This window comes from Gymnoscopelus microlampas (genome assembly GCF_963454915.1).
Source record: "Gymnoscopelus microlampas genome assembly, chromosome: 9".
In the NCBI taxonomy this organism is placed as follows: Eukaryota; Metazoa; Chordata; class Actinopteri; order Myctophiformes; family Myctophidae; genus Gymnoscopelus; species Gymnoscopelus microlampas.
In genome coordinates this window covers 46434180-46449257 of record NC_139946.1, presented here as the reverse complement: position 1 = coordinate 46449257, position 15078 = coordinate 46434180, and the positions used below count along the sequence as shown (strand labels likewise).

Here is a 15078-nt window from a genome sequence, read left to right as displayed (position 1 = left end):
TATTTATTTTGATTATTGCTACTGCTCATTGTCATTCATTGTCAGTCATTTCTTAGTATATTTAAGTGTGTCCTATACCTGGCCTGCGCAATTTTTGTTTACGTGGTAAAAATCTAGTTTTCATTTATAAGTTCCAATGTTCAATGTAAAAGAGGCAAATAAATTATGAATCACAATCATCTGTGTGACAATTAATCATCAACTTAAATATCACGATCATGACAACCCTACCACACCTACCTCTAATGCAACATAATGTTTCAGGGTCATATCACATGAATTTCAGCTGATGACTAAGGAGAATTTAGCCTGGTAACCCCCCCCCCCACACACACACACACACACACACACACACACACACACACACACACACACACACACACACACACACACACACACACACACACACACACACACACACACACACACACACACACACACACACACACACACACACACACACACACACACACACACACACACACACACACACACACACACACACACACGCCGGGGTGAGACACCCGTTTCTGATAACCAACAAAAGCAGTAAAAATCTCCAGTGTTCTTTTAAAGGACGTGTAAGTGATATTTGACAAGTGACAGGGAAACCCCTGTTACTGAACAAACACTCTATTGTAATGATTGCTATCAGAATATAGGGCTTTATCTTTTCCCACAAAAAAACAACAACAACTAAAATACTCAGAGAGGGTACTAAATGGACCATTAAGGGTCCATTTGGTTAAACTTCTAACCACACCACACCGCATCAAAATATCTAATACCGTTTCCATTACACAAAAGTACCCCCTCTCAAATCCACAGGTATGATTAGCAGACTCCGGTCATTGGCACTCATTTGTAATGTAAACATAGGTGGAGGTCATTGCTTCTTGTCTAACAATGTAATGGTGAGTGGTCAACTGTCCTGTATAGAGTTCCAATGTTCCAAGTTCCAATGTTCAATGGAACCCCCAGCCCAAACCCACAGCCCAAGACAAGACAAGAGAATCAAGAATCAAGACTAGACTAGTCTCGTTTACCATAAGTAACACCCCCCTCCCTTTTGAAACTGGTTTTACTAAAGACCACCAAACAAATCTATCCAAAGATCAGAACTATGAGATCTAATCTGCATCTCCAGCTGCATGCATGTGACCGAGGAAAACAAGCAGGCTAAAATAATGACACGGATGTCACTGTCCGTGAAACGCCAAAGAGTTTGCGAATCCATTTCAGGGTCAGGGTTAGGTCACTTTTTCCCCCGACAGAAAGAAATGAACAGACAAAAATTAAGTCACCATGGTTCAGTAGCCATCGTGTGTGTGTGTGTGTGTGTGTGTGTGTGTGTGTGTGTGTGTGTGTGTGTGTGTGTTCCAGCCCACAGAACAAACATTCAGAGCTGGATATAGCTGTAATCAAGCTGAGGTTTAACCCATTCAATCCAGGAAAGCATCTGTGTCACTTTAGAAGTCTTAGGGCTATTCAAAAATAGCAGATATACAAGCTCATAGCGCAGCACCGAGTGGGAGGTCCTTGACATGAAAAAAGTTTGAGAACCACTGATATTACAGCAACATACGTTTTTGTTTTTTTAACTGTTAAGATTTAGAAGACAGGAGCAAAGATTTGAGTTACAAATGTTCGCTTTATATATATATATATAAGATTTGTAAAAACGTTCACGACACCCCCCCCTCCCCCCCCAAAAAAGTGCAGATCTACAAGCTTGTAGCGTGGCACTCTGTGCTGCGCTATGAGCTTGTAGATCTAGATGTAGATGTTCTATATTGTCTGAATCAACCTTGATTGCGTTCGTTTACGTGCTAAAAGAGTGACTTTGAGAGCTGTTTATTTAACCGTACAATGTAAGTCAATGAGGAGCATATTTTGAATTAGCAATTTCTAATCAATAGAGCAATTCTTTTTGATGTCTTGTCCACCTTTGGAGTGGCAAGGTAACTCCACAACCCAAACCTCTTCCAAAGTGGCCTTGCCCTTTAAGCATATTAAGTGGTTAAAAAGGAACAAACAGTCCTTGTGATAAGGTCCAAAGAGATAATGGCAACAATGAAAGTACAGCAGCCAACTAGGAATGGTTTTAGTGTTTTATCCTCAACCACATCAAACTGTGTCACAGTGAAACCGTGTCATACTGAAGCGAAACCAAACATGTGACCTGTGTGAACCACCTCGCCTACAGGACTATTCCAGAGCAACGTGTCTTTAACAGACCTAATACACATCAACATGTCTCTATTGTGTGAACTCTATGGTGCTACTTTGACCACTTAAACCCTGTAGACTATAAAAGGTATACTTTTTTAACACTCTACTTAAATTGGACCCTTAAGGGTCAGTTTGTACACTCAAGAGTAAAATTAACACTCAGATTTGACTGAGTAGACTGGCCTTGGCTACACGTACATGGATCTTTTTGTAAACGCACATTTTTGTGTGCGTTTGGGCCTTTCAGCCACACGCAAACGGTGTTTTTGGCCGCTAAAACGGATATTTTTGTAAACGGATAAATAAGTGAAGGTTTTCCAAAACATGCGTTTCAGTGGATCTGTGTGGACATGTAATCCGGAGATTTTGAGAAACAATGACGTCATCGCGCATTCGCACATGGTCATTATAATAATAAATAATAATACAATAATACATAAACACCGGACCGCTCATGGTCATTATAATAATAAATGAAGAGAGAGAGAGCAACAATTACAGTCTATGAAACAAGGCACGCTCATTTATGGCTAAATAATGTCATACTTAATAATAAGACAGTGGTGGGAAAAGTAGCTCATTCACTGTGTGACGAAAACCCTCTTTCTCTGCGGCAAGTAGAACACAAGGCGCGCACACAGATTGAATGTGGGGTCTGTCGTCCTAAAACACGATCGCCCCGGTGCCGAGAGTCCCTGCTTTATAGTGGTGTTCGATGTTTTTACATTGCCAACTCTCACATGTACATAAACGTTCAGATTTCAAATAAAGTGCTTACCCCTGAGCCACGGACGTTACAAGGCGATCCGGACCGCGATAAGTACCCGTATCTCCCGTATTGTTCAATAAAAAGCATTTTAATCCGATCGTCGGCCATTTTCTCCAAATTTTCTCCGATGCTTTCAACCATGCGACACCAATGGTTGGAAGGTGTATTGCACTCTGATACATTACCAAAATAAAAGAACAGAAAAAGAAAATGGCCGGCGATGGGATTAAAATGCTTTTTATTGAACAATACGGGAGATACGGGTACTTATCACGGTCCGGATTGCCTTGTAACATCCATGGCTCAGGGGTAAGCACTTTATATTTGAAATCTGAACGTTTATGTACATGTGAGAGTTGGCAATGTAAAAAAAAAAAAGTGAACCATGGCTGCTGTTTGCGCTGCAGCTGCGCCCTAATAATGTTGTTTTCGTTTATGTTCACGTATGCTGTTCACGTATGCTATTAAAATAATGCAGCTATTGCAGTATTGGGCCTTAACATGTGATTACAAATGTATTTGTATTTGGCCCCTCATATATATAATTATAAAATAAATGTAAATATAAAATCTGATTTAAATTTAAACATGCAGCTGATCGATGCGTTTCTGCGTCTACGTGTGGACAGGGATTTTTGTTTATCTTTGTCATGTGGCCAGGGATTCTTTTTAAAAACGGAGGACTAAAATATCCGTTTAGTAAAAGATCCATGTACGTGTAGCCAAGGCCTTAGATTCTCATTTGGCCACCGGTTGACCAGTGGGACATCATCTAACTGTCTGTATACTGTGGTGGTCTTCCCATTAACCCATTAAGACTGTGTCATTTTAAGATTTCTTGGGCTATTCAAAAATAGCAGATATATTGTAGATCTGCTATTTTTGGAAAATCTTGGAAAATGTTTGCAAATCTTTGAATATATATATTTTTTAAAGCAAAATTTTAACTAAAATCTTTGCTTCTGTGGGATTCTTCGTCTTCTAAATCCTAACAGTTTAAAATATAATATCAGTGGTTCTCAAACTGTTTCATGTCAGGGACCACCCAAAATTATATGTATTTGGCCGTGGACCCTCATCTCAAAATATGTTGTTCCAGGGAACCCCAGAAGCAAAGATTTGAGTTAAAAATGTTATATATTCAAATATTTGCACAAATTGTCACGATTTTTCTAAAAATAGCAGATCTACAAGCTTGTATATCTGCTATTTTTTGAATAGCCAAATAAATCTAAAAAATGACACAGATGAGTTCCCGGTCTAAATGGATTAAGAGCTATACGGACCATTTCAGCACTCCGTCAGAGTCTCATAAATAATTCCATTCAGAGCAGATCTTTTTCCACACTCAGTTTTCCCCTCTCTCTCTCTCAGCGCTGCATGCCGACTGAAATCAGCGAAAGGAAAAGTCTCTCATATGACCGGCAGGCCGCCCATGGCACATTTATTTAGGTCACTCTGCAGCAACAGTACAGTGGCTCTGCTGCAGAGTTTCACCAAAACCTTCTCAGCTCAAAACCCCAAAAGTGAAATATTTTGTGTCTTCCAAACACACAAAAAAATAACTTGTAGATCGGCTATTTTCACTATTTGTTTAAATTGGGCTTAAAGGAGTAGTTTTTGTTGCATTCCTAAACCAATAATTTAATGTATCAAATTATTAGCTTAGGAACGCGAATGCGAATTCCAGGCTTCATGGGGTGTGTAATTGATGGAAAATAAGTAATTTTTAAACTTTTTTACTACTCCTTAAAATAAGTGGTTGTTGTTTTTTTTTGTTTGGCCGCGGACCCCCATCAGAAAACATATTGTGCCATGGGCCCCATAAAAGATGTATATTTTAAAGTAAAAAGTGAAAGTAGTTAAAAGGTAGGATAAGTGATTTACTGTGATTCAAATAAGTGTTAAATAGCTCTATATGCTAATAGTACTCATTGATATAGAGTGTTTGTTCAGTAAAAGGAGTCTCCCATGTCTCTCCAGCTCTTTATTAAACAGAAAATGCATTTTCAGTGCTCTCTCCTGATTGGCTTAAATGTTGTCACCTACCTGAAAATGTATAAATATTCTGTTTACTAAAGAGCTGGAGAGACCCCTGTGACCTAACAGACGCTCTGTAGCAATGATTACTATCAGAATATAGTACTTTAACCTTTTAACAAAAAACAAATTTACCAAAAAATATCACTTAGGGACAGGTCGATTTTTAAAAAAGGGTACCCCTGGAGAAAATGTATGTGCCCTGATCTAAAATGCCATGACCCTCCCTTTGACTAAAATCAATGACCCTCCCCAAGTGATAAAAAAAAAAAACCTCCCCGCCTATAGGAGTGTCACGATATATAGACCCCTTAACAGACGACGTCATACTGGCTGCGTGCAGCCAGTATGCGCGCAACGAAACCCATTATATCAGGTCTCGTTAGGACGCGTCTCACTAGCCAACACACACAAGAGGGGGTTGGGGTGTGCTGAAACCAGTGCACCCCGAAACAGGTTGGGAATTGATTGCGTGAAACAATCACCTGTGCGTCCAGGCTCAATGTTAGTAAACAAATAATTGGTCTATTGTCCCACGATATAGCCTTTCGTGGTATTAAAATGTGACGATAGGTATTGTCAAGATGTCATACTGTATCGTAATATTTTTCTTTTCTTTATTTTTTTTGCCGGTGAAAGTAATAGGAGTTCTTACTGTATGGTGTATGATACAAAATGTAAAGCTTATCATAATCACAGTAATTATTAATCATGTCTTCCATCATATTCAAGATATTTTGGAGAGAAATGAAAGTCCAGTCACTTTCAGTTTAAAGCACTGCAGAGGGGAGGCGTTGTGTGTCAGCTGATGCTCGTTGACGCTCATTAATGTGACATACGTCAAAGCAGTTATGCCAGTCTGCACTCTCAAACAGGCCTACATCTAATATAAGATTGTTTACATGGTAGCTGTTGGAAATAACTAGGCTGCACTTGGTTCGTAAAGTCCAGATGACAAAAAATTATAGTTATACAGTGTTATATTATATTATATTAGTGTCTATCTGTCCTCTGAAACAATGGGTTTATATTTAGTGAGAACTTCACTTCTCCCTTAAGCTTGCACAAATGTATTTATTGGTGTGTACAAAGCACTTTGTAATTGTTTTTTAAAGTGCTTTATAATTGTTATGTTAAACTAAAGATGATACGTGAACTTTGGGGGGGTGGGAGGGGTAACATACATTCACTGTTTTTTGTATGCCTTTTATTACTGACCTGTATGTAAAAATATAAAATAAAAAAACCTTGAACAAAAAAAAAAAACTAAAGATGATGGTCAATGTTGATGATACATGAGAAAAGAACATTAATAATGTATCATATCGATATCATATGCCCAACACCATGTATGTATCGTGAAATTAGTGTTATCTTGACACCCCTAACCCTCCCCATCAAATACAACAACATAATATGTTCGATGTTTTGCATTCCACATTGATTAGAACATTAATGTAGTCAGTCTTGCTAAATGCACAGTGTAGTGGTAGCAGAATGGACAGTGTTCTAAACGTACATGTGGGAAACCCATTAAATCCCATAATTATTAACTACGGTGACCAGTGGCGTTCCCAGAAATTACATTTAGGGTAGGCGAGATTCTTTTCTCTACCTACCACTCGGAGCCCCTTTTATGCCAGGTGAGTACAGGTGATGGCCCAGACCCCCACACCTGGCACTCCTGGCACCCCATGAAGATAAAGGCAAACATTTGCATCACTATAGGCGACGTCGTTCTGCTGAATGGAAACTTGTAAGCTGTACAGTAGTGATTGGCCGTGAGGTCCGACGGCCACTATTCTCTTTGGATTTTTTAATTTTCACTGCCTGTTTTTCGGTCTTTTACTTTTTTTTCTAGGCGAGGCTAGATTTTAGTTGGGCAGGCGGCCGCCTGCCCTGCCTCTATGGTGGGTACGCCACTGACGGTGACTACACTGTTGCCTACATCATGGGTTTTCAACTGGTGGTCCGTGGAGGTATTGCATGTGGTCCCTGACCATGCTTAGTATGTAGGAAAGTGAAGATTTGTCATTTCATTTTATCGATGGTGGATACTGTTAATGTGTGTGACAACAGAAAGGAAATTCAACTCAAGGATGACAGTTTTACAGGCACACAGCGCAAAGTATTTAAGGGAGGTTTCAGTACATCAAGGTAAATACAGGCTTTTATTTGGACATCCGACTCTGAGTCAGACATCCGACTTCCAAGTAACTGACAACATTGATGCGTCATCATACATCAAATAAAAGCCTGTATTTACCTTGATGTACTAAAACCTCCCTTAAATACTTCCACAGAAATGGGAGTTTGAAACTGTACCGTTTGACCACTGTTCTGCTGTACTAAAAATGTATATAAAAAATTGACTATTTTATTAATTCAAAATTGCATGACCCTCCCTTGGATTCAAAGTAAAATTAGCTGACCCTCCCTTGTACTAAAATTAGAAAGGCATAACCATCCCCTATTATCCAGGACCCCCTTCTGTAAATTTCGACTGGTCCCTTACCCTACCTAAGTGTCTGTGGGTATTCATTTTTTTAAATAAAAAACAGAGCTTGTGACTAAATAATAACTTCCATTGGAACACAGGTTTTTTTATTCCATTTCCTGACAAGTAACAGCTTTGGACATACTTAGGTTTCCACCTGAACACTGATGAGATCTAATTTGGGGGTCCTTGGACCATGAAAGCGTTTCAGAGCCTGCTGGCCCACAGTAACCTCTGGGGGGGGTGGTTCCCCGGTGGCATCCTGGGTATGGGGCCGGAGGGAGGGGGAGGGGTGGGTTCACCGGGGGAGGGGTGATGAAACACTTCCTCTCTGTCCCCCCAGACATGGTCAGATGCTTCGCCCACGCCACCAAGCCTCCATTAACCCTTTAAGACCGGGAACGCATCTGTGTAACCACTTTAACCATTATTGTTAACCAACACTTTGGGCTATTCAAAAATAGCAGATACACAAGCTCATGAGCTATGAGCTTGTAGATCTGCTGTCTAAAAGAAATCTTGAACATATCAATAGTTGAATATATAACTATATTTTTAAAGCGAACATTTTTAACTCAGATCTTTGCTTCTGGGGGTCCCTGGAACAACATATTTTGAGATGGGGGTCGGCGGCCAAATACATATCATTTTAGGGGTCCTTGACATGAAAAAGTTTGAGAACCACTGATATAGCAACTTAAGTTTTTCAGAAAATTTGATAGGATTTAGAAGACTTTTTTTTTTGTTAAAAATGTTCGCTTTAAAAATGTATATTCAAAATTTTAGAAGCAAGGCTAGAAGCACTCGGTGCCGCGCTATGTATGACCTTGTATATCTGCAATTTTGAATAGCCAAAGGAATCCAAAAATGACACACAGATGCGTCCCGGTCCCGGTCTTAAAGGGTTAATAAACACAAAAGCCACCAGCGAGCCTCCAGGAGAAAGAAAGGCCCCTGTTGTGACAGCTGGCCCCCGAGGCTAGGGGCCACATGTATGTAAATATGCATGTATGTATGTATGTATGTATGTATGCCTGCTCTCATCATAATGGACCCTACTGTTGCCCCGGACAAAACCTCTACCAACTGACAGCCTTCAGGGATGCAGAGGAAACCACACAGAAAGCCACGTGACACCTACAGTATGAGAGTACAGTAATGATTAAGGTCTGCAAGCTCTCAACGCACTGCACTGAGAGCTTGCATATCGGATTGTTTTTAGGCGGCTGTAACCTAAGGCATCGATTTAGTCCCGACTCGGCGGCGGGAGGCGTTGGAAAGCGTTTGCTGCCGACAACTTGTTGTCGGATAGCGTTGTTACGTTGGTAAAGGTTTGGTGCGTGCCGGGTTCGGTGTTGCCAGATTCTGTGAGTGAAACAAGCGTCCAAGGTCTATGAAAACAAGCCCAAAAGAAGCGACCAGTCTCACCACTTGAGCCCTATTGTATCAGCTATTTTCAAAAATAATCTTGAAAGCAAGCCCAATGAGCAACTACACTTCAGAAACAAGCCCAAACAAAAGCCACCAGCAACTATGGATATTTACAAGCGACTTTACAGAAAGGCACTTGTTCTTGTTTCCTCAACAGACCTGGCGTGTCGACGGCTCTGGCTTGAGGCACGCAAAGCCGTGCCCTGAGCTGCCCTGCCAGGCTAGCGATGTGCCCACGGCGAGCAGACGCTCGACGGCGGACGCGCACCTCAACGAGCGTGCCATCCGTGTTAGCAGCCACGGTGTGGCTAAACACAATTGTTTTATCACGTAACCTCTTAACCCCTCAGAGCGCCGGTCTCCGCCAGGCCGGGTTGTCTACCCAGGGCCCGCAAATGTTGGAGGGAAGACAATTAATGGTATGTGGGAAATCTGACTGATATATCTTGATCACATGACTTCAGAGATAAATATGTACCGATTTGTGAGTTTTGGACAAAAGTTGTAGGGGTTGTTGTAGCAAAGTGTGTTTTGAAGAAAACGCAAAAGGATGTAAAATCTAGTTGGCAGAAATGGCCAACTAGGTTGGCTATATGTGGAAGTTGTGTCATGATCCAAGGAATCCAGGGAACAAAAGATTTTGATTGCGCGGTCTACGGTTCAACAGTTATAGGCCAAAAAGGTGAAGCGGGCTGTTATATCGCCACCATGAGGACAGTTTGAAAACCTTGGGGTGGAGGTTCTCCCTTGGCCTACTGGGAGTAGATTTCACGCCAAGATTAGCTGTTCACAGACACACGCACACGCACACACACACACACACACACACACACACACACACACACACACACACACACACACACACAGGGGTCAGGGGCGAAAAACATAAGACAAGTTCTTACCTTGCGTCGCTTCCCGACTGTGCGACAGCCTGACACTCCTCCTCCTGCTGTGAATATTCTGCAGACTTTCTGCCCGGTGCCGGAGCCTTCTGCTAAAAGAAGAGCACACAAAGACAAACGCATGTCCCCTTTAAAAAAAAAACTAACACAAACAACAACAAACACACAAAACAATGCAGAGAGACAAAGCTTCTAGTTCTCACAGGTGTCAAAGGCTCCTGTGTCAAACTCAAAGACTTGCGAGGCTTGGAGTTTGTGCTTGTTTGGTTTCTAACGAGACAAAACAAAAAGTGAGGGTGTGCCTCTACCGCCAAACCTGGATTAATATTTGACTTGGCTTTCCGTCGCGCCTTTCTCTTAGTCACCTCAGTGAGCAGAGCTTGTCTAAACAAAGGATTATACATTTCATAATATGGTGCACGTTGATAAAGTCACGGTGCGCTGACGAGGGCAAAGCTCACTGTTGTTGTAGTCTAAACAACGTGAAAATGGGAGCCACAGTTAAAGGGATAGTTCACCCCCCAAATAACTTTTTTTCTATCCAAGAGTCCCTTTTGTGTCCCCTAACGGAACCGCTGCCGGTCATCAAATTATTAATTATTGTCTTAGGAATGCGATAAAAAAAATAATAAAAATCCATGAATTCAAGTCTCCATGGGGGGACTAATGGATAGAAAAAAAATATTTTGGGGGTGAACTATCCCTTTAAAAAGATGAACGTATAGTTGCAGAGGTAGAGGTAAAGACCTCACCTGTCTGTAGAAGTCTGCTGAGGGCGAGGAGCGTGACCTCTCGTGGTGGAAACAGCTGGGTTTGGTCACTTCCTCCCCCGGCCCCGGGTCCAGGATGTTGTCGGCAGAGTGGTAGCGCCCCCCGGAGGCCCGGGTGGTCTCGCCGGCCTTCTTCTGGACGTTCCACCTGGCCTCGTACTCGGCGAAGGTGCCCAGCCTCTGCTGCTCCAGGAGCGTTGTTGTCTGTGTGCCGCCGTGAAGCACCGAGTGAAGCGCCGACTGGTCCTCCGTGACTCCGTACTCAACGGCTCGGCACTGGATCCCTTTCGCCGACGCCGGGCCCTCCGGTTGGCCCGTGGAGCCCAGGAGGACTGTGCTGTTGGCCTCCTTGGGGTCCTCGTAATAGTATTGCATCGGAGGAGGAGGTTTGGGAAAGGCTGGTTTACCTGTAGGGGTGCAATAGTTAATCCAACTATTCAGTTTAATGTATTATAAAAAAAATATCGATTTGAATAAAATAAGTGATTTTCAAAAATAGATCTACAACAATAATTGCTTAAGCCCCGCCCCCTCTGTGTTCCTATTGGCTGGACATTAAACAGCCATAACTATAGTTCCCAACATGCTGAACTTCCGAAACTTGGTAGGTGCACTTATACGGCCAATAGGGACAAGCTGTAATTACTTAAGCCCCGCCCCCTCCGTGTTCCTGTTGAGCAGCCTTGAAATGAATGGACAGGGATTTGACGTTGTTCCTCTAGTTCAAATAGCTTAATGAAATTAACTCATCAAAGGCACTTCACACTGGGTGTGATTTTTAGATCAATCGCTATTATTGCAAAGAAAAACAACTGCTAGTTTCAGCCTATATTTACCTGCAACCTCAAAGTGCTTCCGCTGGTTGTTTTCAGAGGGCGTCGCCTCTTCCGTCGTTCCCACCTCGTGGATCTTGTCCGGCTCGGAGAAAGACCGCGCCTTCTTTTCCGCCGGGAAGCGCTTCCGACCTCCGATCCGCGTGACAGGAGGAGGAGGTCCCGCCTTCCCCCCCGCCAGAGACTCGGACACGGTCGGCAGAGAGCCCAGGTCTTTACGCAGCGCCGCCGCCGCCGAGTAGGCGGGGGGAGGCGCGGAGGAGGACTCCGAGGAGGGGTGCTCCAGCAGGACGGGCTCCAGGTCGCGCCTCCTGAAGGAGGTGGCTTTGAGCACGCGGGCCTGGGCCTCCTTCAGGTTGTCCTTGTACGAGGTGGGGGCCGAGCCTCCTTTGGACTTCCAGACGTCGTCGTCGTCATCGTTCCCCTCGGGGTCCGCCGCTCCCTCGGCGCCGGTGAGCGCGGCGGCGCTCATGCTCTTCTGCAGCTTGGCTCTCCTCATCTGGATCTCGTTCCTCAGCGTGGTGGCGAAGCGCTCCGCTCGCCGGACCTGCTTGCCGCCTTCGAGGGACTCGACCGCGTCCCGGTCGGCGGCGGTCTCGGCCGACAGGGAGTGCAGCATGGGCGTGGTCCTGGGGCAGATCTGGGCGGCGCCGCCATCTTGTTTGGGACGTCTGACCTCCTGTGGTAACTCTCGTTGTTGTTGTTGCAGCGTAGCGGGCAGAGACCGCCTCTGTTCGGGCTGTTTGCTCACGTACGGCAGGTTCTCTGCGTTCTGGGAATGAAGCCGCCTCTGTCCTCCTCCTCTGTCGTCTGAAGCGGGTTTAGCTAGCAAGGTCTCCGGCATGGCGGCGGGCGAGGCCGCCACGGGCGTCTGTTTATGGCACAGGCCGTCTTCCTGCTTGCCGTATCCGTTGGTGTTCTTGATGTGCTGTTGCAGCTGCTGTGGAGGCAGTTGATATTTTGCTTTGTTGACCGTCTGGGGGTCGTTTGACACCTGTGTCAGCTCCATTCCCGCGGCGCCTTTCTTGTCCTCCGTCATTTTCCCCAACAGCGGGTGCCCGCCCGGCTGGCGTGCCGTGACGCAGTAGTATCTGTGTGCGGCGCTGTCAGGGTTTTGGTTGATGACGGCTGGCGTGGACGAGGCCACGGCGGTGGGATTGGAGGAGTTCCTTGCCTGGTGGTTGTTGTGGCCGTAGAGCTGGCCCGTGGAGCAGGCGGCCGTGGGCAGCTCCTGCATGCTGCTGTAGTAGCCGCTTATGTTCTGCGTCGGCTTGGCTACCGACACGGTCTTGGTCTGGGAATACAAAGTGCTTTTGTCGCCGCTAGTGTAGTGCCACTGGCTGTACGGCTGCGAGGGCTGGCCGCCGAGCCGAACGTCACTGCTGGACAGGGAGTACTGTCTGTTGGAACCAAACTGGTTCTGATTATAGCTCTCGGGCGTAAAGTAAAACTGATCCGTGTCGCCTTTGGGCGGCGGCTGTACGTGGCTACGTCGGCTTTCGGCGGCGGTGCGTTTGGCGTTGTCGGCAGGCTCCGTTCTTTTTTCCGGCGCCTTCTCGTGGGCTTTAGTAGGGTAGACGACGACGTGCGTCGTTTCGGGGCTCTCGGGGTAGGCTATGACCAGCCCCCTCTCGTGGACCACCTTGGTCGCGGCGAAGCTGTCGCTGCGTACCGGCGGCAGCGGAGGGGGAGGCGAAGGCGAAGAAGTGGCTTTCTTCCTCTCGGGGACGTGCCACACGGGTCCACAGCTGGCCCTGCTGCTGGAGCTGGAATGGCGCGAGCCGGCCTGCGGGCTGTCGGCGCGCAGTGGGCTATCTCTGCCCCCCGCGCCTCCTCCTCCTCCTCCCGCCACGTGCAAGTACCCGGGTCTGTCGTCCTGCTGCTTGGCGCCCTCGCTCAGGCTGTGTTGTCGGGCTCCTCCTCCGCCGCCGTGCTTGGCGACGCCCCCCTGCTGCCCCGCCGCCGAGTCCCACTGGCTGACCTTGTAGAGCATGTTCTCCGTGGAGGCGGCGTTGCTCTTGGACAGCGTGTAGTCGGGCGTGCCGGAGCTGGTGGAGAAGGAGCTGTACGCCGAGTCTCGTTTGCCGCCCCCTCCTCCCGGGTCCAGGTGCTCCTGGCTGTTGTTGTGGGACTTGGTGGGGGGGTACGGGTGGTGGGGGGACACGTGCTCTAGGCTGTCCATGCTGCCCAGGGAGCTGAACTGGTCCGAGACGCGCCGCAGGTTGGTCTGCTCCCATCCAGAGGAGAGGTCAGTGGACGACGAACTGGTGGGGTCAGAGGTCAGAGGAAAGAGAGAGACACGCCTACAGTTAGTGTGTATGAAGACGTAAAGACAGATCATCTTAACCACATGAACCCCAGAGTCCCTATTCTGGACACGTCATAATAGTCGCGAAATTTTGGAAATTGTTTTTGAACTGCTAAAAACACCAACATTTCCATAATACTGAGGGCTGTGATGTTAGGAGTGGGGGTAGCGTTTACCTTTTGACCAAACCACTCCACAAATACAGGGATACTTGTATATTATCAATATGCATTTGCCCCATTAAGACCTGAAGCCGATTCTACAAATGTCTTCTAAATCCCGACGCTTTTCTGAAAAATGTATGTTTCTATATCAGTGGTTCTCAAACCTTTTCATGTCAAGGACCCCAAAAATTATATGTATTTGGTTGCCGACCCACATCTCAAAATATGTTGTTCCAGGGACCCCCCAGAAGCAAATATTTGAGTTAAAAATGTTTGCTTTAAAAATATATATTCAAAGATTTGCACACATTTTCATGATTTTTCAAAAATAGCAGATGTACAAGCTCATAGCGCGGCACTCGGTGCCGCGCTATGAGCTTGTATATCTGCTATTTTTGAATAGCCAAAAGGTTAAAATAATGCTTTTTAGCTCAAATTAAAAAATGACACAGATGCGTTCCAGGTCTTAATGGGCTAATTTGATATTTAACAGTAGAGAGGCTTCCAGAGCATAAACTGTATAGCTTGTTTTGAACGCTATAGCCATCATGTACATTTACAGGCCAATATTATACCAAGTACAGTCTATACAGTATGTACTAACTAACTAACAACTTCCTCCACTCATCATTTCATTACTGTAATATCCGTGATGCTACCTACAATTTAGGCATTTAGCAGACGCTCTTAATCCAGAGCGACTTACAGTAAGCAAGGACAACACAAGATAATACATCAAATGCAAACCTATAATCAGCCTGTACATTGAAACTATACACACTATGGTCAACAATGACCTGGCATCTGTCTACATAACATGCTATCTAAGCTACATTTTAGCCTTTGCATAAGCCTGCACCTGTACAGGTACAAATTATTTCCATATAATTATTTTAGAAAGCAACTGATAGTTGTCTAGATATTCTGAAGCATGTAAATAAATATCTGACGTTGGCCCTTTTAGCGCTTTGAGAGTGTACAAATGTAACCAACTGGACCCATTAAACACGTTACAAATGGATAAATTACACTGAGGATTTTAACCCCTTAAGGCCGGGAACGCACCAGGAACGTGTGACATTTTAGATTTCTTTGGCTATTCAAAAATAGCAGATATACAAGCTCATGTGCC

General features: G+C 45.0%; 1 protein-coding gene across 4 annotated transcripts in view; it reads right to left on the bottom strand.

Annotated features, from left to right (window-relative positions):
* shroom2a (shroom family member 2a) overlaps window positions 1–15078 on the bottom strand; it is a 105484-nt gene that overhangs the window by 14823 nt on the left and 75583 nt on the right. For 3 of the 4 annotated variants that reach the window (XR_014601506.1, XM_084067270.1, XM_084067269.1), the window contains exons 5-7: window positions 11478–13738; window positions 10624–11048; window positions 9872–9963 (exon numbers count right to left, since the gene is read on the bottom strand). Coding sequence is in view for 3 of the 4 variants with exons in the window: in XM_084067270.1 (XP_083923396.1) it covers window positions 9872–9963; window positions 10624–11048; window positions 11478–13738 (2778 nt within the window). In the remaining variant the exon portion in view is untranslated. The remainder of the gene's footprint in view (window positions 1–9871; window positions 9964–10623; window positions 11049–11477; window positions 13739–15078) is intronic. The other variant, XM_084067271.1, reaches the window with a different exon arrangement.